The 27,445-nt window shown below is 48.0% G+C and overlaps 1 protein-coding gene across 1 annotated transcript; it reads left to right on the top strand.

The window, feature by feature from the left end:
• Position 1: 1 nt before the first annotated feature.
• On the top strand, positions 2-27,253 carry Xpc (XPC complex subunit, DNA damage recognition and repair factor). The gene is made up of 16 exons (NM_001107874.1): positions 2-154; positions 5,304-5,508; positions 7,308-7,414; positions 9,007-9,127; positions 10,501-10,585; positions 11,252-11,409; positions 11,861-11,981; positions 15,456-15,545; positions 16,317-17,189; positions 18,026-18,186; positions 20,336-20,417; positions 23,526-23,660; positions 23,758-23,927; positions 24,395-24,488; positions 25,190-25,279; positions 26,266-27,253. Exons 1-16 carry the CDS (start codon positions 61-63, stop codon positions 26,479-26,481), a joined length of 2,802 nt encoding a protein of 933 aa, NP_001101344.1. The 5' UTR covers positions 2-60; the 3' UTR covers positions 26,482-27,253.
• The last annotated feature ends 192 nt before the right edge of the window (positions 27,254-27,445 follow it).

The raw sequence follows: 27,445 nt of genomic DNA, 5'->3' as shown, positions 1-27,445 counted from the left end.
CGGCACGCGGAGACTTTCGGCAGTCCTGCGTGGTTGTCCGGAGGAACGCCTCTGGCTAGCATGGCCCGAAAGCGTACCGCAGGCGGAAAGCGGAGGAAGCGCGGCCAGGAAGCCGAGGACAACAAAGCAACCCGGCCTGAGGAGAGCGATGCGGGTGAGAGGCCAAGTCTGCAGCATGTCAGGCGATGGTGGCGGAGGCTGGGGCGGGCGGCGGAGCGGATCTGTGTCTACCGCAAGGTCTTTACGGCCCGATGCGTCCCCCCTCCAGCCCCCGAGGGCCTCTGCTATCTGTCTTAACCCCTCGGTTAACCTTTAGTACCAAGTTCAGCCCCATAGCAAGTGTTGAAGGCCGAGCTGGAGAAAGCTTCGCAATTGCCTGGTATCTCAGGAGATGCCAAAAACCAGGACCGAGGGAGACCTGTAGTGAGAGATCTCTCTCATCAAGTTCCTGACTGCCATCCAGTGTAACTCCAGCTCCGGGTTTTTAGGATGCGCTTTCTGTTACTCTTGTTTTTTGCTTTGTTTTTCCAGACAGGGTTTCTCTGTGTAGACCTAGCTGTCCTGGAACTTGCTTTGTAGACCAGGTTGGCCTCAAACTCAGAGATCCGCCTGTCTCTGCCTCCCTAGTGCTGGGATTAACCGGCATGCACCATTACGCCCTGGCTGGAATGAGTTTTTAATCTAGATCTTGAACAAGATCCATCTTTCCCCTTAAACATATCCATCCCCCCAGTTGTTCTATTTCAATAAATCATCCCTTTTAAAACACACGTTAGAACACATCTCTTCTTAACTGCCAGTTCGGCATCAAGTCCAGTTCAGCTTTGGAACCACCGAAATCTGTACTTAATTCTCTTAATTTTATAGCTAGAGATCTTGTCCATATCGTTAAGGAAATGAACTTCAGGTTGCTTCTTTTCTGGCTTCCTCTCATCTGTCTGCCCCATCATCTAGCAGCCAAATGGATGTAGAACCACAACAAAACCTTATGCCTCTGTCTTCTTACTTAAAACCTCCTTAGGTTTATGCTCTCCAAGTATAGCATCTACCTCTCTTAGCTTGTTTCCCACAAGATTTGGAGGTTGTCACAATTCTACTCTGTCTCCTCTCCAGATACTCTTATTTTGATTTTTTTCCTGTTTAAATATCAGGCTGGCCTAGAAGTCGATCTTCCAGTCTAATTTACCTCCTGATCACGGGGATTGCAGATGTCACCATGCCTGGTTCTCTCTGACCATCTTTCTCCTCTTTAGACTTACTGTTTATTTATCTGGAGGCTCAGCCTTTGGTGTTTCTTTGGCTTAGAATGTTCTTTGTGGCTCTTGCTGGTGCTAATTTCCTCTCTGCTTCAGGTCTTAGACACTCCATGATCATCTTAAGGTAGTCATTCCTGGGAACCCACTACCACGGAATCCCAGTTACTGCCATGTCAACCTCTCATTCTCAAGTGATCTTCTTATCTGATTGCTTGAGGAAAATGTAACTTTCATTAAAACAAGTCTCATGTTCTTCAATATCCTATTTTGTATTTCCTCTTGTTTCCATCCCTGAAAAAACATTGCATTTTATTTATTTATTTATTTTATGGGTATGGGAGTGCCTTCATGCATGTCAGTGCACCATGTATGAGTTATGCCTGCAGAGGCTAGATGACGGTGTTGGATCCCCCAGAATTAGATTTGCGAGCTGCAGTGTGGGTGCTGGGAATTGAACCTGGGTTCTCTTGAAGAGGTAGCAAGTGCTCTTAACTGCTAAGCCATCTCTTTTGCCCTGCAAAAAAAAAAATTTTTTTTAATGTGTAAAATGCATGCTGCTAGAGAAGAGATAGCTGGACCTTTTAAAATAACCAGATAGAAAACTTGTTTAGTTCAGTGACCCTCCCCCCTCCCACCCTGTGGCTCCTACTACACTGGAATCCGATTACACATAGATCATGAATTCATCGTCCACTAGGAGATGCTAGTGTTTGCTAAACTTGAGAGGAGTTGGCTTACTCCACACTTAAGACGCTTCAGCTTACTCATTTACTCATTTGTTTCTGGAGTATGTGCCATGAGGCCATGAGGTGTCCACCAGTTAGGTACGTTCTACACAGCCGCTCTGAAGTGCACCCCTGTGCATGCAAATGAAGGTGAGGCTTGGCACCTTTTGGGAGTTGGCAGCAGAGAGCATCATCACTCACCTTGTTGCTGAGTGGGCCCCTCCTCTTCGTATGTCCCCCCCCCACCCCCCGTGATGTCTTTACTGGGAAATTGATTAGTTTCTCTATCATTTATTCAGTGCTCCCCAGCCACTGTCTAAGTCCTGGGAATATAAATGAAGCAGGCAAACTTCCTGTTAGGATGCTGATTTTTTTATGGGGAGGCAAGTGAGGTGCACATGACAAGATTTTAAAAGGAGAGAAAGAGAGAGAAGCAAATTGACATGGTGATGAGTAAATCTCCAATCAAACTGCCACTGTTGTGGGGAAGAGATTATCGGTGCCCTGGTACTGTAACCAGTTACTATGTGCAATTTTGAGCTCTTCATAAACCACTCGGTGGCATGGGGGCCAGGCAGGCAAGTATTCCTATGCAAAGAAAACAGGATGCTTAAAGGCTCGTGGCTAGACTCAGAATGAAGAGGTGAGAGGTGGGAATTGAGATGACTGAAGGGCAGGGACCTCGGCCTGGAGATCATGCTAAGGAATTTGAATTCATCTAAGTGTCTTGGGAGAAGGTGATTGCACTTGCCCTTAAGTCTCGGTAGCTGGATCAGCAAGCCACAGTGGTAATTCTTCAACTGTTGAAGTGACATTGAGCTCAAGCACTGGTTAGGAATGTTAGACAGTGCTCAAGTTTGGAAACTAATCTGGAGATTGTTTGAGAGGCTTCCTTACCCCTTTGTGTCTTGCGAAAAATAAACAGCAAAGAATACTGAAAAGCCACCTGTTTCTGTCATCTAGAGATTACCGCTGCAGGGTGATGGTCGATTTCCGTGCCATCTGTCTTTCAAACTTAGCAAAAACAACACTTCATGTTGAACATCGTATTATATCATTTTCCTTTATTTTGTGTATTTCTTTTTTTTTTTAAATTTATTTATTTCATGCATGTAGGCACACTGTTAATGTCTTCAGACACACCAGAAGAGGGCATCGGATCCCATTACAGATGGTTGTGAGCCACCATGTGGTTGCTGGGATTTGAACTCAGAACCTCTGGAAGAGCAGTCAATGTTCTTAACCACTGAGCCATCTCTCCAGCCCCCCATTTTCCTTTATTTTAATAATGATTTAATTAAGTCAGGCGTGGTGGTGGACCTTAATCCCAGCACTGAGAAGGCAGAGGCAGGTAGATCTCTGTGAATTCAAGACCAGCTTGGTCTCCATAGTGAGTTCCAGACCATTTAGGACTACATAGCAAGACTTTGCCTTAATAACAACAAAACATATTTTATAGGGTAATTTAATCATTTCATGGCAGGCTATTCAGGGTAGTTTGGTTTAGCATAGTTTATTTTTTGAGACAGGATCTTGCTTTGTAGCCCAGGCTGGCCTATTACTTTTAGCAATCATTTTTCCTCATTCTCCTAGTGCTTGACTCACAGGTAAATACCACCATGCTTCCCTAGATATTCAGAGTTTGGGGGAAAATTGATACTGTAAGTGTGCTGGATAGTTTTATATCAAATTGACACAAGCTAAAGTCATGGGAGAGGGGGGAACCTCAATTAAGTATCTCCATAAGATCCAGCTGTAGGCAGGCCTGTAAGGCATTTCATAATTAGTGTTTGATGTGGGGAGGGCCCAGCCCATTATGGGTGGGGTTATCCCTGGGCCAGTGGTCCTGACTTCTACAGGACTGAGCAAAACATGGGGAGCAACCCAGTAGACAGCACCCCTCCATGGCCTTTGCATCAGCTCTGTCCTCCAGGTTCCTGCCCTGGCTTCCTCCAGTGATGAACAACAGTGCTGTGGATGTGAGAAACCCTTTCCTCCCCAAGTTGCTTTGGTCATAGTGTTTTGTCTCAGCAGTGGAAACCCTAAGGACAGTAAGCATACTGTAATTCTTTTTCCGTAATTCTTATATCCTCCACCTTTTCAAACACAGAACCAAACTCTGCCTTTCAAATGACAAGTTTGTTAGTGCCTAAGAACAATTTTCTCTTTGTTTGCCATTGTATCTAAGTGTTTAAAACATGGAAATTGCTGAGGCAGGAGAATTATCACAAGTTCTTGACCCTGTCTTTGAAATTAAAAAAAAAAAAAAAAGACAAGAATTAGTGATTTACCTAGCATAAAAACAAATGTTTGTCTAATGTGAATTTTAGTTTAATTAAATTACTGTTTTATTTAGATCTAACCAAAGAGTCTTTGCCTCCCCCACAAATAAAAATATTTTTTCTGAGAATAGCAAGACAAACAGTGAATGACAGAAATGGGTTTGATTTGATAATTCAGCACTCCCTTTGGAGTCGCCTGCAACCCCATTTTTGAAACAGGGTTTCTCTGTGTAGCCCTGGTTGTCTGGAACTCACTCTGTAGACCAGGCTGGCCTCAAACTCACAGTGATCCACCTGGCTCTGCTTCCCTAGTGCTGGGATTAAAGACATCATCACCAGCCCTCTTTGGAGTCTTAAAGCTAATCTTGTCTCCCTAAAGTCAACTGGAGCAGAGTTATGGGATGCAGAGTTTCTGCTTTGGATTTGTTGATTAATGCAGATATTTCAAAAATGGAAAAACCTTTTGGTATCTGAACACTGGAATTGATGCCAAGTAGTTGAGAAACATCCACAGTCCTGAGGCTGTTGGCTTACATGCACCATCTAGGTTAGATTGGCAGTGGGCTTTGAGCAGAGTTTGGTCTAAAATATGTCAGAAACACAATGGTAAGAGTAAGGTGCAGAGGTTTGTGAACCGGAAGCATCTCACCTGAGGGTAATAGATAGATTCTAATAGGCCTTGACAGGTAGGTAACCGACAAGGTGTCGATGAGTGGGTTCAAGCATTTAGGGTGGTTTCAGTTTTAGAAGTACAATAAGAAGGGGGAGTGATCTGGTGGTGTAGCTTGATGACAGTGCTTCCCTACCATACAGATCAAGGCTTTGCGTTTGATCTGTAATTTTCAGCGTGACCATAGAGAAGGCTTCATGTGAAAGGCTGAGCACAGGGTGCCGTCTAGACACGGGCTGGTAAACAGGTCATAGGTGACCAGAGCCATGGTTGTGAGGAGATTATGAACGTTCTCCTGACCCTTCCTACAAGTCACACTGCGTCCACCCTCCCAACCACCCTTCACATCTTGCCTTCTATTGTTACCTAGACGACTTTGAAGATGAGAAACAGAAACCCCCAAGGAAGTGCTTTCTCCCGAAAGTTTCCCAAGGAAAGAGGAAGAGAGACTGCAGTGATCCAGGGGACCCCACAAATGGTGCAGCAAAAAAGAAAGTGGCCAAAGCCACCACTAAGTCCAAGAATCTCAAGGCTGTGAAGGAGGAAGCACTCAGCGACGACGGGGATGATTTCCGGTGAGACACCTAAGCACAGAGCCCAGTGGGTTGCTCAGAGGAGCGGGGGTAATGGGGGTGACTCCTTGCTCTCTAAGGGGATGTGGGAAGGAGGAGGGTCTTTAAGCATTTCTAGACAGGGCCAGGCCAGCAGGAGCTGGAGGCCTCGGTTCTCTGATGAGTTCAGTGGCTGCTCACAAATAGTGCTTTATTCATGGTTACACAGCTGGCTAGAAGCACCCTCAGGAGCAGAGCTCAGAATTCCTGATTCTTGGTCTGGTGTTCTCTCAACTTCACATATACTTAGCAGAGAGGCAGGAAACTTCCTGTCAACCAGAAATTTGGCACAGGTAACTCATGCCCAGCTGGACTTTGAGCATTCACTGGTCACATTCTTGTTCCCTGTTGCTCTTCTTAGTTTTCTGTTTCTGTTTTCTAATAGTTTAGCAGGTCAATCCAAAGGCCTCCTGTGTTGTGAGTAAGCACTGATCACTGAGCCTGAACCCCACCTCAGCCCCTCCCTCCGCTCTGGAGAACTCTCTTTCCCTCTGACTCATGTCTGAAGCCATCAGCTCTAGTTGTTTGTTTGAACAGATTCTTGGTCTCTTTGCTCATGTTTGGGCTGCTGCTGCAGCTGCAGAGTGTGATATGTCCACTTGGATGACAGTTATATATGACAATGCAGTGTATTCATTGCTACCCTCTAGGGTGATCACACCTCTTGAGTCTCAACTACAACTGTGAGCTTCATTCATGTTCACAGGGCCTTCATTCATGTTCGTGTAGGGTAGCTGAATATTCTTATTTCAGTACGAGGGACAGTAAAGATGAGACTTAGTTCATTACCCAGCCTCAGCAAGCTGGTAGGTAAATAGCAGGAAATGGGTAAGAGTTCTTTCGCTTCTAAATAGGTCAGACTTGCTGTTGATGTTGGGAGGGCAGTCCAGCAGAGGGCAGTAGTGGGCCGGGGGAAGCAGCCGGATTCTCCATTATGGTTCCTATGCTTCCTGGAGCAAACATAAACAAAAACAGAGGGTTTTTGGAGCTTTATTAAAGCTCAAGACTTTGATGGTCCGAAATGTGTGCTAAAATCTTGGCTGTTTCCAAGTTATAATACCAAGTTATAATAATGTTTATTTACAAGGCCCAAAGTAACCCAGAGCTGTAGAGGGGTTTTGGGGTTTATATATGAGTCTACGGAACCGTATCAGCTCACTGGCAGCTGTTCACCTTGCATCTCACTGGGTACCCAGCTGTTTATCTGCTGGGGTTTCCTCTGTGAGCAGCCACCCAGCCTGGACCGGTTACAGGTTCTTGTGTGGTCACACCTTACTTGCCCCGTGTGAGGTGTGCCAACTTCAGTGTCCTTGGGCTACATTTTCTAACGGGAGAAAAGCACTCTGAGTTGATTCACAGCTCTCCTGGTGTGAGCCTTCTCCTTGGCCTCCAGCTACTTGCTAGTGTGCCCAGCTACCTCAGTTCTCCCGGACTCCTAGGACCACGTGGCTGTTTTAATTTTGCCTTCGTCTTTTCAAGGTACAGGAAGGTTTTTGTTTTGCTTCGTTTTTATTTTTTTTGTTTTTTTCTTTTTCTCAAGGATTGTGAGTTAATAGGTTCTGGGTTTGTCTTGCTTGGTAACCAGGGCAGCCTTACACTGGCGCTCTTCCTACCTCAATCTTGGGACTTGTGAGAGTCAGCTGTCCATCATTTCATGGATGTGATTGCAACAGTCAACAGAAGGACTCCTGTAGGTTCTGCCCAGCCTGAGTGTGACAGTAGGACATGTGAGTGAGCCTTCTGTGTCTTTGATCCCTATACAGGGACTCATTGAGTAACTGCAGAAAGGCAAAGAAACATCCCAAAAGAGAGGTGGTGGACCAAGGCACCGATGAAGATGACAGCGAGGATGACTGGGAGGAGGTGGAAGGTGAAGTGCCTGTCTCCTTTTCTGAACTTTGCTTCTCTGTTTGCTGTTCAGAGCCAAGTCACATGTTGCAATCTTGTTTTTCTTTGTAACAGACCATCTTGAGATACAGTTGTAGTAGGCACTTGACAGAAGCAGTTTGGAGGAAGAGTGCACCTAGAAAAGCCCTGTAGTCCTAACTCCAGCCCAGCACCACCTCACATAGCTGTAGAGCGAGTTCTTTGCTTGCCTGAGGCAGGTCTCTTCACTGGCAGCGTTATGCAAATTGCATATAACTGAGCTGTGCCTAGTCAGCCTGCAGAATTTGGGGAGGAAGTCTGCAAGTGCTGTATGCCTCAGGTCTACACCACGAGAAAGAGCCGTAGTTAATGCTAATCCATGGTTCCTTCTGTGGGCATGCTTCCTCAGCCTTTTATTTTGACAAGGTTCAAATTACCAAGAGAGAGAGTAGTCTGGACACCCAGTCCTTTATATTGAGTGTTTCTTTCTCTGTTTAGTCCTAAAGCTCGGCTTTTGAATACTTGAGCAAACCTTTACTAAGAAGGTAGTGACGTCTTATCTGGCAGAGCTGCCTCATCACACCCCAAACACGAAAACAACCCTCAGTTATTAAAAAAAAGTCTTTAGAGCTCTCTTGCTTTCTTTCTTTCTAATTCAGGTCCAGGGGTGGTTGAGTTTGTAAATGCCTTTTAATTTAACTCCCACCACGTGTATTACCTTTATTAATTACTTGTGGTACAGAGGATTATAGCTTTAGGGATGCTAGGAGGGTGCTCTGCCACAGAGCTACAACTCCTGTTTCTTGCTTTTTTTTTGGTTTTGTTTTTAAAGTGTGTGTGTGTCTATTGTATGGATGTATATGTGTGAATGTGTGTGTGTTTTATGTGTGTGTGTGTGTGTGTGTGTGTGTGTGTGTGTGTGTGCGCACGATGTGTGTTTGATCAGAGGACAACTCCCAAGAGTTCTTTTCTATCACCTTGTGGGATCCAGCCCCAAAGTCAGGTCTCCTCAGGTTGTGTACAGTCTTGCCAGCCTCCAGGCCTTGTTTTGTTTTGTTTTGTTTTTTAGGTGAGATCTCTTATTGACCTGGGACACAAGACCATAAGACCTCTGGTCTCATTGCTGAGTGCTGGGATTACAGATGGGTGCCACCATACTAGGCATTGTCTTTTCCTCTTTGGCTTTTTACAGCAATGCCTGCTTTGAAAAGTTCTGGCCTCTTGCATTTTAGAATATCTGGTTTTGTCAGATAAACAATCTGGAGTGTTTATCTATTCCTGATTTTGTCTGTCCAGCAGAACCCCGATTTTGTTCCATATATTGACTATCGTTATTGTTAACTTTAACTTGTGTGTATAAGTGTTTTACCTGCATATATGTCTGTACCGTGAGTATAGATACCCATGGTACCCATGATACCCATGGAGGCCAGAAGAGGGTGTTGAATCCTCTGGGTCTAGAGTTACAGATAGCTGTGATTCACCACGTGGATGCCTGGAATTGAACCCAGGTCCTCTATAGTCAGGGCTCTAAACCACTGAGCTATCTCTCCAGCCCCAATTAGTGTTATTAACCTTTAAATTTACTGTTGGTAGAACTTACTGAGCCTGTGCTGGACATGGGAGAAAATTCTGCTACCTCGCGGTCTGACCTGCCTGTGAAGGCAGTGGAGATAGAAATTGAAACACCAGAGCAGGCGAAGGCACGGGAAAGAAGGTAGGCTGGGCTCTGCGTCTGTGCTCCTGTCCTGAAAATAGGCAGCAGATACACCAAGAAAGCCTTCACATGTTAGAGTGGTCTGGAGCCACAGGGAGGACCTAGATTTGCAGTAGGACTGAAAGGAGACACCTGGCTGTTCTGGCTGGGTGGGAGATGGAGGTGCATGACAAGGACTGGGCACCTTGTTCATCTCTTACTACCTGACCCTTAGAGCAGGATTGGAAATGACAGGCTCAGAGAGCATCAGTGACAGTCCTGGAGCCACTTAGCCAGTGAGTGAAGGAGCTGAGACTTGACTCCCCATTGGCTGACGTGGCACTCACGCTTTCACTACCACATATCCCTACAGGACTTGAGATAGTACCCATTGTGGAAGGAGCACCCAACCTTCCCAGGGTGCCTGGTTCCACTGTAGCCTCCCGATGGCCTAGGAAAATGGAGCAAACAAGCTTACTAATGAGGTTCTCTTCAGTGGGCAGGGAGGAGGGAGACGTTCAGGAAGTCCAAGGTTTTCCTGAAGGTTGATGGGCCAAGGGTAAAAGATTTTGCAGAATTGTCATGTAAATGTATTTAATTTAGCATCAGTGTGGTTTGCGGAGGTAGTCTGTAGTTGAGATTCTGAAGGAAGGGAATTTAAGGCCTGGTGAGGCACAGCATTCTGGGAGGGGTTGGCAGATGTATCACCCGTGTCCAAGAGCAGATTTACAGATGGGAACTGTTGCATCCAGGGGCTGCACAGAGACCTGTGAACAGGTTTGCAGATGAGCAGTGCTGCATCCATCATGGCTTCAGGGATGGACCAGACTGGGTCAAAAGACAGCCGTGTGGACAGTGATCAGTTGATCAGTGACTGGTCAGTTGATCTTAGACAGAGAAACCTCAACCCTCCAGATGCTCAGTGTGTTACTATAGAGAGGTGATCAGGGAGGCAGGGCTATTACACAGAAGTAAACAAGGAGGAGGGCTTATGGTGTGGCGCTGGATCAGGGGAACAGGCTTAGGCCGTCCCAGTAGGAGCAGTCTTCAGGCTGTAAACGTGGTGCAGAGCTATGGTGGACATTTTCTGTGTACACTTTTAGCATCCGTACATGAACCCCCGAGGGAGTGAAGCCTTCCCCATTTCTTTGAGTCTCATGGGCAAGGGAGGCTTTGCCATTTCCCTCGAGTCTGAGGCTGTGGGACCCTTGGCATGGCCATGCCTATGCCGACAACACATTTAGACATCGCTCTCTCCGCACAGAGACGGAGCAGATGGTGGTTGCTTGTTGATTTGACTGAGTAGCACAGCCCTGTGTAGGAACCCGGGGCAGGGACTCCTGTATCATGGCGGTTTCCTGCTTCAGTCTTGGTTCTCTCACTGTTTGTTTCAGTGAGAAGATAAAGATGGAGTTTGAGACATACCTGCGGAGGATGATGAAGCGTTTCAATAAGGAAGTGCAGGAGAACATGCACAAGGTAGGGCTAGGCGGGCCATGAGGAGCAGGGCCAGCCGGGACAGGCAGGCCTGTGTGGTTGGGCGCTGTCCTCACAGCTGGGCTTACAGGAGGTGCTTAAGTGGACTCATTTCACAGGTGTTGAGGCAGATGTGCTGAGGGAAGGAGGCGGAACGCTCTCTGTGGACATGAGAGAGAGTGGACAGCCTTACTATTACTGCAGTAGGTCAATGAAGGGTGATGTTGAGGGTGGAGGACAGGAGTTACGGTGGGGTGGCCAGCGGAGCAGGGTGGGTTTAGATGAGCAGGGTGAAACGAGAACAGTCAAGGAGGTTCATGCTCGGCCTCCAGTGGTGCCCTGAGCAGCCTGTGTCTCCCACTCCCTTTTCCTGCTGGCATCACTAAAGCAGACCCAGGTGATGTGATGCTTCATCTGAAATCCTGCAGTTTGTGAAGGGAAGGCTGTGGAGAGGAAATGTTCTTACTTGAACTAATGGATTCTTTGAGGAGAGACAAGAGTGAGACACAAAGCCTTGGAATATGGCTGATGCCAGCCTCTGTACTTGGACTTGCTGTGTGTAGAAGCACAGCCAGTGTTTCCTGTGCACAAAGCATCTGAACGTGGCAGCACTGTGCATGCTGTCCTCAGCCTTCCCTCTGTTCTGCCTTCTTCCACCCTACTTTGTAGGTTCACTTGCTGTGCCTGCTGGCCAGTGGCTTCTATCGAAATAGCATCTGCCAGCAGCCAGATCTGCTGGCCATCGGCCTCTCCATCATCCCTATTCGCTTTACCAAAGTGCCACTTCAAGACCGGGATGTCTACTACCTTTCAAACCTGGTAAAGTGGTAAGGCTGTCTACTGTCCTCCAGCACTGGGTTATAGGATTGGGCTTCTCTTGGGCTGACACAGGTCAGTTCTATAGACCTCTCCTGAAGTGGTCAGTTGGTATCAGGAAGGGGCATGACATTGAGGAGAGGGACACACACCAGGATGGTCCTAGGCCTAAAAGAGAGCCTTGGCTGGCTCGAGTCCCATATCCTCAGGCTAGTATGAGGAGTTCTGGGCAGAGGAGCGGAGGAAACAGGGTGCTTCCTTTGGGCGGGCAGTGGAAAGGGTGCTCAAAGAGGTGGCAGCTGAGTTGGGTCAGTGATGGTCAGCATTAGCTAGCTGGGCTGAGAAGAGCCAGTGCAGGTGTGTGAGTCCTAAGAGTCACTTCCTGTTGGTTTTCTTGGCTGTAAAAGACTAGAACTCCTTCACCTTGACTGCTGTCTAGAGGAGTACCTGGTCTCTCCCCAGGTTCATTGGAACCTTCACTGTCAATGCTGACCTTTCAGCCAGTGAGCAGGACAGCCTGCAGACGACCTTGGAAAGGAGGATCGCCATTTACTCTGCGAGGGATAATGAAGAGTTGGTCCATGTAAGTGGTTCCTCTGGTGACACTGCTCATTAATGGGAGTAAAATACCGTGTCATCCTGGGAGGTGCCTGTTGTCTCAGTGTCAGGGTTTCTGTTGCTGTGACAAAACACCACGTCTAAAAGCAAGTTGGGGAGGAAACGGTTTACTTGGCTTACACTTCTGTATTGCTGTTCACCATTATGGAAGTCAGGATAGGAACTCAAAATGGGCAGGAACCTGGAGGCAGGAACTGATGCAGAGGCCATGGAGAGGTGCTGCTTACTGGTTTGCTCCTCATGATTTGCTCAGCCTCCTTTCTTATAGAACCTAGGACTATTAGCCCAGGGATGGCATCACCCATAATGGACTGGACTCTCCCCCTTTCATCACTAATTAAGAAAATGCTTTACAGTCATAGCTTTCTTTTTTTAAGGTAACTTTTTTATTAACTCATATATTACATCTCCAACACAGTTTCTCCTTGCGCTTTCACTGTTTCTCTTCAGAAAAGAACAGGCCCCCTAGGGATATCAGCCAAGCATAGCTTAATAAATTACAATAAGACTAGGCCCAGACCCTCACATTGTGGCTGGAGGGGGCAACCCAGTGGGAGGAAAAGGGTCCCAGAAGCAGGCTAAAGAGTCAGAGAGAGGTTGGGGATTTAGCTCAGTGGTAGAGCGCTTGCGCAAGCGCAAGGCCCTGGGTTCGGTCCTCAGCTCCAAAAAAAAAAAAAAAAAAAAAAAAAAGTCAGAGACAGCCCAGCTTCCACTGTTAGGACTCCCAAAAAACACCAAGCTACACAACTGTAACATGTGCAGAAGGCCTAGGTCAGACCCGGATTGTCTCTGTTCAGTCTCTGTGAGCCCCTATGAGCCCTGGTTAGTTTATTCTGTGGGCCATATTCTTGTGGTGGCTTTGATCACTATGGCTTCTACAAGCCTTCCTCTGCTCTTTCAAGGAATTCCTGAGCACTGCCTAATGTTTGCCTTATAGCCAAATCCTATGGAGGTATTTTCTCAGTTGAGGTTCTATCTGTTCAGATAATTCTAGTTTGTGTCAAATTGACATAAGACTAGCCACACAACTGACCCCTTGTCACCTTGACATTCAAAGTCCAACAGTCTTTTACAAATTCTAATACTTTAAAATTTCAGTCTCTTTAAAATACCCAACATCCCTAAAAATCTAAATTCTCTTTTAAAAGTTTAAAGTCTTTTGGCTATGGACTCCTGTAAAAATCAAAATTAAATTAAATAGCTTCTTCTTTTTTTTTTTCTTTCTTTCTTTTTTTCGGAGCTGGGACCGAACCCAGGGCCTTGCGCTTGCTAGGCAAGCACTCTACCACTGAGCTAAATCCCCAACCCCCTTAAATAGCTTCTTCAAGAGGGAAGAACCAGGGCACAGTCATGATCTGAACCAAGCAAAACCAAACCCCAACAGTGTAAGTAACTTAGTGTCCAAATTATCTGGGATCACTCTTGATCTTCTGGGCTCCTCCAGCAGGCTTGAATCTCTTTCCAGTTCTGCCCTCTGCACACACACAGTTTATCTTTGGGACTCCGGAGCCTCCACCTCACTGCTGCTGCTGTTCTTGGTGGTCACCCCATGGCACTGGCATCTCTACAGTGCTGGGCAAAGGCTCTCTTCATGGTGCCCAGCCTCAAGTTCTTTGCATGACCTCTTCAGTCCTGGCCCTTCAGTGTGACTGAGGCTGCACCTTACCAATGCCTCCCCTGGCCTCTTACAGAGCCAAGCCTCAGCTGCTCTCTGTGACCCCTGCATGCCTTCAAAACCAATACCAATTGGGTGACTTTTTCATTACCAAGTTTGGCTGCTAGCATGAGGTACAACCTTGACTGTTTCTGAACAGCTTGTATGTGCTCCCCCTGAGAAAACACTTCCAGATTTTACTTCAGTGATGCTGGTTTCTTCTCTGTCATTGCCAATTTCTTAGCTCCAGATAACCATCATCAATTGTCCCAGCAAAGCAGAGGTTTCACTTTAGTAGTTCTGGTATCTTGTTGATCACAACTGATTCTTCAGCCCCAGCTAACCAGAACCATAGGCTCTTAATTCAAATAATAGCCCTGATAGAGCCTTTAAACTTCACTCTGAAATCTCACCAGCCAGGCCTCTGACTTTTGTATTCCTTCAATATTGTCATCTCCCAAGCGCCTACAGAAGAGCTCCCTAAGCACAGAACACTCATGGCTCTACCTGCAGAGTTGTAAAGCCCTTCCTCAGACAGTGCCTATTCAGGACACCACACTGCACTCAATTGTTGAGTCCCTTTGTTTCCTCCAGATTGTCATGGTTTCCTTTCTTTCTGGCTTTGGTGATCTTCACAATTTTGCAGGGAGCTGCCAGGGATCAGAGCCAGGGCCTTGAGTGGGGTGAACATGCTCTACCATTGAGCTGCCAGGGATCAGAGCCAGGGCCTTGAGTGGGGTGAGCATGCTCTACCATTGAGCTGCCAGGGATCAGAGCCTGGGCCTTGAGTGGGGTGAGCATGCTCTACCACTGAGCTGCCAGGGATCAGAGCCAGGGCCTTGAGTGGGGTGAGCATGCTCTACCATTGAGCTGCCAGGGATCAGAGTCAGGGCCTTGAGTGGGGTGAGCATGCTCTACCATTGAGCTGCCAGGGATCAGAGTCAGGGCCTTGAGTGGGGTGAGCATGCTCTACCATTGAGCTGCCAGGGATCAGAGCCAGGGCCTTGAGTGGGGTGAGCATGCTCTACCACTGAGCTGCCAGGGATCAGAGCCAGGGCCTTGAGTGGGGTGAGCATGCTCTACCATTGAGCTGCTTCTTTCAGCCCTTTCTTTCAGACAGGGTCTTTTATGTAACTCAAGATGGGCCATAATCATGACTTCTGCCTCAGCCTCCTGGCTGCTGGGATTGGGGGTGTGTGCCAGGACCACAGGACTGCTGTGTAACACATTGCTTTTGTTTGTTTGTTTTATTTAACTTTTTATTGGTTCTTTGTAAATTTCACATCATGTACCCCAACCCCACTCGTCGCCCCCTCCCTTCGTACCCGCTCTCCACCTTGCAACCTCCCCTGCAAAAGAAAAAAGAAAAAAATCTTGTCATGAAAGCTATAGTGTGTCATAGTGTGCCCTACAGTATACTCTTTTGTCCACACTTCTGGCAAATTTTAATTGCAGTGAGTCATTGGTCATCATTTTCTCTTAATTGTACATGGAACACTTGTCTACAGGGCAATCAAAAAGTAGATAAGCAGGAAGAGGCTGAGATAACTGTAGCCAGTGATGTGTTATCAAGTGTGCAAGTAGTCTAATATTATATTATACGTAGTCCTTCTTAGGATCCTCTCCTGTGAGCTGAGTCTCTGTAGTGTCAATTATATCAGTGTCCTGAGGACTGGTGTCCTGTCTGGGGGTGGTCCCGGCTCTCCCATCTCAGCAGCAGAGCACATTGGATTAGCTTCCTCACACTGTTCAGTTAAATATGTTTCTCTTATTCTTGTGTTATAGATATTTCTTCTGATTCTTCGGGCTCTGCAGCTGCTCACCCGGCTGGTCTTGTCTCTGCAGCCCATTCCACTGAAGTCAGCTGTGGCAAAGGTGAGGTTCGTGGGGCATCTAGAGAAAGGGAGTTGCTACTAGAGAGGAAATCTGTCATGTTTTATTTTATTTATCTTACATTTGAGTGTGTGTGTCATGGCACTTGTAGAGATCAGAGGACTTTTTTTCTCCCAAGATTGTGAAGTCCTGGGACTTAAACTCCAGTTGAGACTTGCCTTTAACCACTTGAACTGTCTCACTACCCTAACAATGTCGGATTTTTAAGAGTAGATATTCATGCAGCCGAGCTCCTTTGAGCCTACTTTGCTTTGAGGCGGTATTAAATGGACACACGTGTAGCTGTTAGTACCCCGAGCTCAGTGTGCGTAGTCATGTGAGAGAGGGTTGTTCCGAGCTATTGTTTCTAGCCTCTGAACCAGGTAGAAAGTTGCCCATCCTCGTGAGCATTGTGGAGGACCGATGGATAAAGGACTCTGCATTTTTAAGTATGTGAGGAAGGAGGTCAGTGCTGCCTCTCTGGGGCGTCAAGTCATCTCAGGCCTGGCAGTAATGGAGGTTGATTATCATAGTTTAGCCACAGCTGTACTCATGGAACAAATAAGACAACGGCAAAATTAATATGTCTCTCCCTCCCTCTTCTCCACTCTCTTGTTTGAGAGAAAGTCTCAGGTAGCCCAGATTTTTGCCTCAGACTCAACTGTAGTTGATGATGACCTTGAACTCCTGATCATCCTGCCTCTTCCTCCCAAGTACTAGAATAAAGGCATATAGCACCATACTCAGGAGTGCCAACATTTCTTACTGTTTCAGGGGAAGAAATCTTCCAAGGAGACATCTTTAGAGGGTCCTGGAGACTCTTCAGAACCTTCTAGTAACATTCCAGAAAGCCACAACAAACCCAAGACCAGCAAAAGAATCAAACAAGAAGAAACCTTGTCTGAAGGCAGTGGCAAGGCAAATGCCAGAGGAAAGAGAGGCACTGCCACCGCTGGCAGCAGGCAGCAGAGGAAGCCCTCCTGCAGCGAGGGAGAGGAGGCCAAGCAGGAAATCCAGAGCCATCCACAGGCCCAGAAGCGGCGTGTGGCTGCCAAGGTGTCTTACAAAGAGGAGAGTGAGAGTGATGGGGCAGGCAGTGGCTCTGACTTTGAACTGTCCAGTGGGGAGGGCCAGCATTCCTCTGATGAGGATTGTAAGCCTGGCCCTCGAAAGCAGAAGAGGGCCTCAGCTCCTCAGAGGTCAAAGGCTGGTTCTAAGAGTGCTTCCAAGACCCAAAGTGGGAGCCAATGGGAGCCACCAAGCTTTTCAGTGGCATCTTCAAGCTCTTCAGCCTGCAAGCGAGGCAAGAAGATTTCCTGTGGTGGTGAAGAGACAGATGATAGGAAAGCTGCTGGTGTAGACCAGTGGCTCGAGGTGTTCTGTGAGCCACAGGCAAAGTGGGTGTGTGTGGACTGTGTGCATGGTGTGGTGGGCCAGCCTGTGGCCTGTTACAAATATGCCACCAAACCCATGACCTATGTTGTAGGCATTGACAGTGATGGCTGGGTCCGAGATGTCACTCAGAGGTATGACCCAGCCTGGATGACAGCAACCCGCAAGTGCCGGGTTGACGCTGAGTGGTGGGCTGAGACTTTGAGGCCCTATCGGAGCCCACTTACCGAGAGGGAGAAGAAGGAAGACCAGGAGGTAAGACGCTGGCTGCACAGACCCAATGCTGGGCAGGAATCACGTTTGGCTCACAATCCCCATCATTGTCCATCGTTGAGGGCAGGAACTCAAGTGGGAGCAGAGACAAGAACATGGAGGAAAGATGCTTCCTGACTTGGTCTCCACGCTCCCATTCAGCTACCTTTATATCTTCCAGGATCACCTGCTAAGGGATGGCATTGCCCACAGTGGGCTGGGCCTCCTACATCAATCAGCAATCAAGAAAATGTCCCACAGATAGCCCATAGGCCAGTCTGATGGAGGCAGGTCCTCTGTTGAGATCTCTCTTCCCAGATATGTCTAGGTTTTTGTCAAGTTGAAAAAAAAAAAACCCATAAAACAACATCAACAAAACCAATACAATGGTGCCAGTCTGTAGGAGCCTCCTGGTGTTTTGAAGGAATACCAAGAGAAAGTTAAGTCAGCTTTGGGAAACAGAATTTGCTTCATAGCAGTGGGATTTACTACTGATGACTGAAAACCCACAATTCCTACTGAAGTACAAGACTTGTGCAGATCTCAGAAAAGCTGTAGGGTGGTTGCTTAAACCTGTCAAGCCTGTTTTCGTTAGAAGGTGGGCCTGGTCTGTTTAGGATTGGAGACAGATGCCTTTCAGATACGGGGGCACATCACAGTTACTAGGTCTTCCTGGCTTTCCTCAGTGCACCTCATGGCCACAGTGACTGGCAATGTCACCAAGTTGCTGATTGGTCTGGGCTCCACAGTCTATTGTCAGAACAGGCTCATGTATAGCAGCCCACTCGTAACCCCCTTCCTTGTCTAGGAGCATGCTCACCACTGTTTGTCCTTTGCAGTTTCAGGCAAAGCACCTGGACCAGCCTTTGCCCACCTCCATCAGCACATACAAGAACCACCCTCTGTATGCCCTGAAGCGCCACCTCTTGAAATTCCAGGCTATTTACCCTGAGTCAGCTGCGGTCCTTGGGTATTGTCGTGGAGAAGCTGTCTATTCCAGGTGCATGAAGCATTCTCCTTTTCCTCCTGGTGGCCTGGTACCTTACAGTAGAAAAATTGGTATTGTCTCCCATGAAGATCTTTAGTAGAATGGCTCACCCTGCTAAGGTTTAGCATGTTGAAGGATTGGTGACAGGTACCTTTCAGATGCTGGTGCACTTCACCATAGGTTTGGCTGTTAGCAGTAACCTCAGGGGTGAACCATGGTATGCGTGTACTGTGAAGAAGAAATGAGAGCTCAGTCAAACATGTATTAAAAGACCAAGGGTGAAAAGCTGTGGGGAGAATGATATAAGTGCAGGACGGTTAAAATACAAGACCATAGAAGTGCACCTCGAATCTAATGCACATCAAAGCAGAGAACGGAAGGAGTCAGGACCCACTCACAGGCATGCCAAGCCCTGCTATCTTAAACAAGTCATGACGTGGATACTGGCGGTAGCCAGACAATAAGTGTACCTGTGTGCTTCAGGCAAATGAAGTCACCAAAAAAAGTACTGTAAATAAAAACCAAATATACAATATTTACAAAGTTAAAACTGAAGAAAGAGGAATAGAATTTAGAACTGAGGAGAAAAGCAGCAGAGATTTTGAGCAATAGCAGTGGAAAGCAAATGAGAGGGATTTTTAAGGATATTGATGTGTAAGGACCGAAGCATGGGGCTGCTTTAAATAAATGGAAAACGCAGAAGAGATGTGTAGAGACCCAGCATGAGGATGAGTCTTCTGATGGGGAACAGGTCCTGCTTCGAGCCATGCTGGGGAGCCACACCAGACCTTTATTTTTACCTGTGAGTCATCTTACCAGCCTGTCCTTCCTTAAAACTATTCCCTGCCTGAGAAGCCATGGTTTGTTTACTCGTGTCAGTGGATACCCCAGCCCTTCCTTTGGCTGTTGGGAGTGATGTTGCTTTGTGTGTTAGTTGAGCAGATGCTTGGCATACTACAGAAATTTGAGGGAGATGGCTGACCTGTTTCCTCAGTGGCCACACCACTCACCTTCCCCTCAGCAGTGCACAATGGTACCAGCCACTCCATGTTCTCACCAGAAGTAGCTGGCAGTAGCCATTCTGAAGAGAGTGAAATGGTTGGAAGTTGGCATCATTCTGAGTGCTGTGTGCACTTCCTGGCTGTTTCTTAGGAGTTTCCAAGGGGTGCCTACCCATCAGCCTCTCTGCCTGCTAACTGGTCTGCTCCTGTCTGTAGTCCTTTGGGCAGTCAAAGATGATCTGGCTCCAGTAGGAGTGCAGGGTGAAGCCTCTGTCCTCACAGAGAAGTACTACCTGAGCTGGTCATCCTGGCTGATGGATGAGCTGCTGGGGCTCTACGGTGTAAGGGACTGATGTGGGCCTGCTGTGTTCTGCTGAGTCCATGCTGTGCTGTGTGAGCTATGCTGTGCGCAGCTTTGATAACCAGCAGTAGAAAGCAGTACACACAGCGCAGGCCTGGAGCAGCTTCCTGATGTCTGCAAACCTAATGACCCCGCTTGCCTCATCCTCAGACACGGGGGTGTGAGCTGAAGAGGTGCTGGGCTGTTGAAGAGGGCCTGGCCAGGGGCCGTCTAGCTTTACTGAAAGAATTGTAGGCCTGTGGTATAGCTCTGAGCTCAGAGACAGTAAAACAAGAGCAACTCTGCGCCTCATTACTTGGGAGTAATTACTCTGCCTGAATCATTTGTTGCTGGTATGGATGTCTTCCTCCACCACAGCCTATTCACTTCTTCAGTTAGTTTTCCATAGTTTTCTATTGAGTTTACCACGCCTTATGAGGAGTCACATGTCCCCACGTTGTTGAGAATGGTTAGACCCTCAGCAGGTGCTGCTCTGTGACTGCTGACACCTGCTTATGCTGGCTTTCACCGCACCCCACATGGCAGAGAGAGTTTGGACCATAGTCCTGGGAAAGGGGCAGTCAAAACTAGGAACAAAGCCTCAGAAAGCTCCAGCTGGGCGAGGGTCACACAGGCACAGGCAGTCCAAAGGTGAGGCCTTTTGCACTGTGTGGTGCAGGAAGGGTAAGGAGCAGGGCCTGCTCCAGTTGTGAAGTGAAGCTTGGGAGGAGAATTAACATCTGCTACATACAGACTCAGGTGAGAGCCAGAGGTCCTGCATCCCTAGTGTGCACTGAGTCTTCCCTTTGTCTTCCCTTAGGGATTGTGTGCATACCTTGCACTCCAGGGACACGTGGCTGAAGCAAGCAAGAGTGGTGCGGCTTGGAGAAGTGCCCTATAAGGTAACAGCAAGATTCCTGCGAAGAGAGATTGATTTTGCTGGCAGCAAGAGCTGGGAGGAGAAGGTAGTAAGGAAGCGCTGCTGGTGCATGCCCAGATAGAAGAAATAACCTGTTCTTTGCCTCCAGCAGGGTTTGAGGAGCTAAGCATTTAAATTTTTTATTAATAAGGCATGTATAGGAAATAAGTTTTCCAAATAAGAACTATAGGCCTGAAAGTAGCCTGAAGACTCATGCTATAAGCTCAAAGGCCAGCAGGTTAGAGCTGGGTTGCTGGGTTATTCTGAGGTTCAAGCCCTGCTTCATAAGAAACCTACTAGCCTGGTTGCCCTGCACACCAGTTCACCAAGCATTAGCTGCTGTGTTTCGGTGACCCTGGGAATCACTACCATAATGTCAGCCTTACAGATGAGAAGATTAGAGTTTGAACAGGATATGTCTTGCCAGGAGGCTTTGCAGTTAGTAACATCCTAGGCTCAGTAGGACTCACAGGCCCTCATCTCAGCTCTTGCCTCTGACTTTGACATCTTTAGGTTAGCTGCCTGTGAGAGCCATGAACTCAGCAAGATGTTCCAGACGTTTCTCTGGGCATTGGCTCAGTCACACAGGCAGAGCACAGTGGCCCTTACATACACGTACTGCTCTGTTGTCAGATGGAGGCGGAGCCCAGTGGGGCTGTAACTGGAGCTGTGGTGGGCCCTTAGCTAGTGGGAAGGGGTGGCAGGTCTCAGTAGTAGTGGCTGCCAGCAGTGGCTTAAGTGTATGGAGCTGCCTGCTGGGATCTGCCTAGACCTGCTCAATCTCAGACCAGTGTTGTCCAGGGATTATAGTTGAGTCGCACATTTAACATTTTTAGTATCCATTTCGTGAATTAGTAAAATTATTAATAAATACATAATTTATTATACAAAATTATTTTTAAACTTATTAAAGTTATAATAAAATTCTTAATAAATCAATAAACTAAATTTTATGTAGCTCCTATTTGTAATTCTGTGTTTGACTTTCAGTATCTCAGTTCAGACTAGATCCATGATTGCTCATGTAACACTCACTTCCTGAACGACTCCAGATTTCTCCTTTGTTCTGACCTCCAGCCTCCTGCCTCCTGCCTCAGTGTCTCTTCCTTGAGTAACAGTCACAGCCTCCTTCCTAGATCAAATGCATTCTCTGTATTAGTTCTGTGGCTCTTTCTGGAACACACTGGCCTCTGTGGTGATCTGGCTCTAGCCACCTATTACTTCAGGTAGTGGCCTCACGTGATCATGGTTAATGCTGTAGTACCTGCCTCCTCCTTTCTAGACCACCCCAGATGCAGCTGTTCTCCCTGTCCTGGCCCTAGATGCCCTTCTCTGCAGCTGTGTTCTGGTCAGCATTTCCCTGTCCCACTGATGTCTTGGCTTCTTTGTGGCCTGCTCCCATTCTTCCCTGCATTCCTTACCTCTCCCTACAGCCTGAGCTCTGTCCACAGGCACTGCCTCTTCCCCATGATTACTGTCCTGGCATGGAAGAGGTGCTCAGTGACTTCATTGAACACATGGATGGACTGTGGCCTAGTGTGCTTTCTGGTGCTGTGGTAGCCACCGTTACCAAAAGCAAGTCGGAGCAGGAAAGGGCTTTGGCCTACACTTCCAGGTCATAGTCCATCATCAAGGGAATTCAAGGCAGTAACTAAGGAGGAAGTATGCTCGCTGGCTTGCCGGGCTCGCTTACAACCCTGCCTGGGTGCGGGGCCCCAACAGTAGACTGGGCCCTCTCACATCAGTCTTTTTCAGATGGCCGCAGGCAAGGTTATCTGATCAAGGTAATTCTAAAGTTGAGGCTCTCTCTTCTTAGGCGACTCTAGGTTGTGTCAAGTTACAATAAAAACCTAACCAGAGCAAACAGCTTTAGGAGACTGTCAGACACGGAAGCCAGCTGAATCCACAGGCTAGCTGAGAGGTTATGCTAGAAGATTAGCCATCAGCTTGGGCCATACCAAGCCTGAGTCCCTTCGGTGGGTTCCTCATCTAAATAGTGATTTTCCAAACGCTTTTAAAAGGAAAAGAGTGAAAAGGGTGGGAGAGGCCACATGTAGTAAGCTCTTTACCAGCAGCTTTTGTTGACCTGACCCCTGCACCAGAGCAGCCTGTGTGCCCAGGTCCAGGCGCCATTCCTTAGCAGTTTCTTGTGCTGCCCGTCTGTGTTATGCAACCTCTGTTTGCCACTCCTCTCCTTCCACCCCTTAGCTTCCCAGGAAAACATGTAGGTCTTAACTGCTGTGCACTGCTTTCCACGGGTGACACTGGTGGATAGTGATTGATCACTCTACAGAGAGATGGGGGTTACCAGGATTAAAGCCTGGCTCTTCTCACCTATAAACCATGGTGCCTTAAGTAAGTCATGCCATCTCTGTCTCATGGTAATGGGTGTAGGAACTTAGGACAGAACTTAAAAGCCTTCGTGAGGGGTTGGGGATTTAGCTCAGTGGTAGAGTGCTTGCTTAGCAAGCTCAAGGCCCTGGGTTCGGTCCCCAGCTCCGAAAAAAAAGAAAAAGGAAAAAAAGGGGTTGGGGATTTGGCTCAATGGTAGAGCGCTTGCCTAGCAAGCACAAGGCCCTGGGTTCGGTCCCCAGCTCTGAAAAAAAGAAAAAGGAAAAAAAGGGGTTGGGGATTTGGCTCAGTGGTAGAGCGCTTGCCTAGCAAGCACAAGACCCTGGGTTCCGTCCCCAGCTCCGAAAAAAAAAAAAGAAAAAAAGAAAAAGAAAAAAAAAAAACCTTCGTGAGCTGTGACTTTGGGCACAGAATATCACGTGGGCTGCTCCTCTTGGGCTCATTGAGATTAGTGGTTATCTAAAGCATGGAGATGGAGGTCAGGCACGATGGCACACCGTGATCTCAGACTCAGGCTGAGGCAGGAGGATCAGGAGTTAGAGATCAGCCTGGGCTACAGAGCAAAATTCTGTTTCACCTCCCTCACTAAAAGAGAGTGAGAACCATATAATACCTACCCTGTGTGAGCTGGCTAGGGAAGGCCCACCTGTGTCAGATTGACAGCACTCAGTGCCTGGTGCAAGCTGAGTCCTGGAGCAAGAAGCATTTCTTATAACCCGCCCTGTTTCCTCTGGAGTAGATGGTGAAAGGTTTCTCTAACCGTGCCCGGAAAGCCCGGCTTTCGGAGCCCCAGCTGCATGACCACAATGACTTGGGCCTCTTTGGTCACTGGCAGACAGAAGAGTATCAACCTCCTGTGGCTGTAGACGGGAAGGTAAGGGCAGCTCTGGGGGTGGGGTGGGGTGGGGATCAGTATAGGCTGCCCAGTCTACCTGCCAGCTACTCTCTGGCACGCCCGTCTGTCTCTGCAGGTGCCCCGGAATGAGTTTGGGAACGTGTACCTCTTCCTGCCCAGCATGATGCCTATCGGCTGTGTCCAGATGAACCTACCCAACCTGCACCGCGTGGCCCGCAAGCTGGGCATCGACTGCGTGCAGGCCATCACTGGCTTCGATTTCCATGGAGGCTATTGCCACCCAGTGTGCGTGAGGGGCCTTTGGTGGCAGTTGGGGTGGCTGAGGTCCACATTTGACCATGGGTTTTAAAGTCAGTCTTCTCCCCTCATCAGCCCCAGCTTCTAACAAGAAGCAGTAGACCCAGTGCAGTGAGTGTCCTGGTACTGCTAAACAGAAGCCCTGCCCCCTAGTGCTACTCACAGACTGGGGACCAGGGCATGGGCTGTGTCCTTGCTTCCTGGGTGCTCCTGGGTGAAGTGGGGACTAGGGTTGGGAACTCTCTGGCGCTCAGGCAGGGTCTGTGGAGGAAGAAGTACAGGTTCTCAATAGGCCTGCCTCCTGCATGGCTGGCATCTGTCTCTTGACTGGCCAGGAATGTCGATCGGGGCTCCAAATGCTGAGAACGGGCCACTGGCTTCTGAGTAAGGGAGGAGGAGGAGGGGCTGGGTAGGTGGCCAGCTCAGTGAGCTCAGCTGTATTAATGTTCCCACAGAACTGATGGCTACGTTGTCTGTGAGGAATTCAGAGATGTGCTGCTGGCTGCTTGGGAGAATGAACAGGCCCTCATTGAAAAGAAGGAAAAGGAGGTGGGTAGTGTGAACGGGGCCTTGGAGGAGAGCAGCAGGTTCAGTTGGGGGCCCCTGACCCAGCCACTCCTTGCATCATTGAAGATGGTGGGAGGCTCCGTGTTAGCTCTTCCGGTGCTTGATGGAAGGTATCATTCTAGGGGTGAATGTATGTTCAAGGGACCGTGGGCCCTGACTTGGAAGGCCCAGATTCTAGACCTGATTGCTGCCTTCCCGTCAGTGTCAGTGATAATCACAAAAGGCCTTGTTGCTGGTGGCCTTCCCTCTTTTCTTTGTTATGTGGTGTGTGCATGTGTGTGTGTGCATGTTTATGGGGCACAAGGGAGGCACTCATGCATGTGGAGGCCCAAGGTTAACATCTGGAATCCTCAGTCATTCCCACTATTCACTGAGGCAGGGTCTCTAAATCAAACCCAGAGTTAGCTCACTGTTAGCTAGCCAGCTTGCTCTGGGGGTCCTGTCTCCACTCTGAGTCTGGAATTATAGGCAGGTTGCCATGTACACCCAGCATCTGTGTGAGTTCTAGGGACCCAAACTCTCATACTTGCACATCAGATGCTCTAACCACTCAGTGTCTACCCAGGCAGAGACCCTCCTGACCTGAATTGCATAGATACAGGTGTTAGAGCATCAGGCTCTGCCTTAATATTTTTCCGATGATGCCTTTTCTTCACCTTGCCTCCCTTTACTTCTGTCTGCAGAAAAAGGAAAAGCGGGCACTGGGGAACTGGAAGCTGCTGGTCAGAGGACTGCTCATCAGAGAAAGGCTGAAACTCCGCTACGGGGCCAAGGTCAGCATGGGGCCTTTGGAGACAAAATAAGCCTGGGGTCCTAAGGTTACCACTCAGTCGGTGGCCCAGACTCTGTGACATCACATTATAATTAGCTTTATATTAGGAAGCCTGCCAGTTGACCTCAGCTAGCTGCTCCTGCCCTCCCCTGCCCTGCTCTGGGTCCTGTTACTCTAAGCTAGACACTTACACTGGGACTAGTTTACTGCATAGTTCCATATAGGTAGTTCAAGTGTGTTGGGTCTTTTGTGTCTGCACCTCTTGGCTTCCAGGACTCCCAGTACTGTGACCAGCTTCCAGCCTGCACACTCTACGAACTTGTAGCATCTGTCCACAGTACTGGGTATGGGGGAGGGCTTTCTTCCCTGTACAGGCAGAACTTAGAACAGCCGAGTGATGGGTACTAAGTCAGACCCAGCAGGCCATGCTCTGAATGTTCTTTCCCTTTATGATCTCCCTTCCTATTGCCTGTTTGCCTGCTAAGAGACATTTTAGTCATGTGTTCCCTTGAATCTGGTTAGGGACCCCTTCATCTGGTTTGTTCTCACTTGCTTTTGGCTATCCATTTACTGACTTATACTGTTCATCCAGGACCCCTCCCCAAGCTAACCCAGCCAGCCTCCAGGGTACCACCTCAGATCCCTCAGTGCTGAAGGTTGGTCATAAGCACTGAGCAGATGAAAATGCCATGCATTTGTGTCAGAGTAAGGCGACATGCACGCCAGCAGCTGTTTGCCCTAGAACTTGATTGAGCTGCCTGCTTGAGCATCCTCTTTCCACCAGCAGTTTTCACCTAAGTACCTGCTTGGATGAGCTTGGATGAGGCTGGGGAGGGCCAGCAAGTCAGCCTGGGCTCCCAAAGCACCACCCACACCCTTGCCTTCCAAGAGGCCCAGTCAGGCTCAAGACTGGGTTCTTCTGGCCCTTTTAAAGTCATTTATCTGCAACTCATCATTAACTGTGGCCCCTCCCTGCCTTTCCCCCAGAGTGAGGCAGCAGCTCCCCATGCAAATGCAGGAGGCGGACTCTCTTCTGATGAAGAGGAAGGGACCAGTTCACAAGCAGAAGCTGCCAGAGTTCTGGCTGCTTCCTGGCCACAGAACCGAGAGACTAAAGAAGAACAGAAGCCCGACTACACGAAGATGACTCGGAGAAGGCGGGCAGCAGAGGCTTCCCATCTCTTCCCATTTGAGAAGCTATGAAGCCAGTGTCCTCGAGGCCAGAGAAGGCAGATAGCTGATGGGCCTGGGGACTAGGAAGTTGTGCTGCAGATCAGTCTGACACCAGCCCAGCTGGATCCCCATAGGGTGGTGCGGTAAGCTGCCCAGAGTCTACTCTGGTGTTTGGAACACTTTACTGGGAGATACCCTCTGACCCCTGGACCTTGGTATTCCTGTCTTTGGAAATGGGAGTGAGTTTTAGAGGGTCTTATTTGTTTTCCCAGCTGGTGTCAAATTTAAAATCCCTGTCTTATAGTGAGGGCTGAGATTATATGCATATACCACCATGCCTTATCTACCCTTTATTTCTGTTTTTTTAAATAGAAGTCACTGGGAAATTATGGGTATTGGAGCAATGAGAGGAATCCTCCTTTAGTGCAGTTCACATGTAGAATGCTTGCTCTCCTCTCTCCTTCAGACCCAGGGCATTTGCTTTTCAGGCCTGCCTTCCTGAGTCAGGTTTCCTGTACTGCCTGCTGCTCTTTTGTCAGAGAACACAGGTCATCTCTTGTCAAGGCACTTTTGGGATTTTATACTGACAGAAGACTAGAACAAAGCTAAAAATCAAGAATGAAAAAAAGAAAACAAATAGAGAATTATGAAAATGTTCATAAAAGATTATTAGTTTTTGGCTACATTTTATTCAATTCTGGATACATTTACTTTGTACTGGTGATACATTTTCTAAGCTGCTGTATGTACTACTCAGGAAAGAGTCCTTTTATAGAACCTACAGGAAATAAAGAATTTACCTAAAAGCCCTTGGCTGCTCATTTTCTTTCAGGTCTTAAGCCAGCTAGGAGGGTCCAGGAATTTTCTGTGTGCCGTGGGTGAGACTTGGAGAAAGCTCAGGTGTATTTTCATGGAGGCGTGGAACTCCTCACACACCAAGGAAGCTTTTGTGTTGACCATATTTGATATTGCTTCATCTTAGAATCTTTAAAAT

Source organism: Rattus norvegicus, chromosome 4, assembly GCF_036323735.1.
Source record: "Rattus norvegicus strain BN/NHsdMcwi chromosome 4, GRCr8, whole genome shotgun sequence".
NCBI classification, from domain to species: Eukaryota; Metazoa; Chordata; class Mammalia; order Rodentia; family Muridae; genus Rattus; species Rattus norvegicus.
The sequence above is the reverse complement of the archived record's forward strand: the minus strand, read 5'-3'. Positions and strand labels throughout refer to the sequence as shown.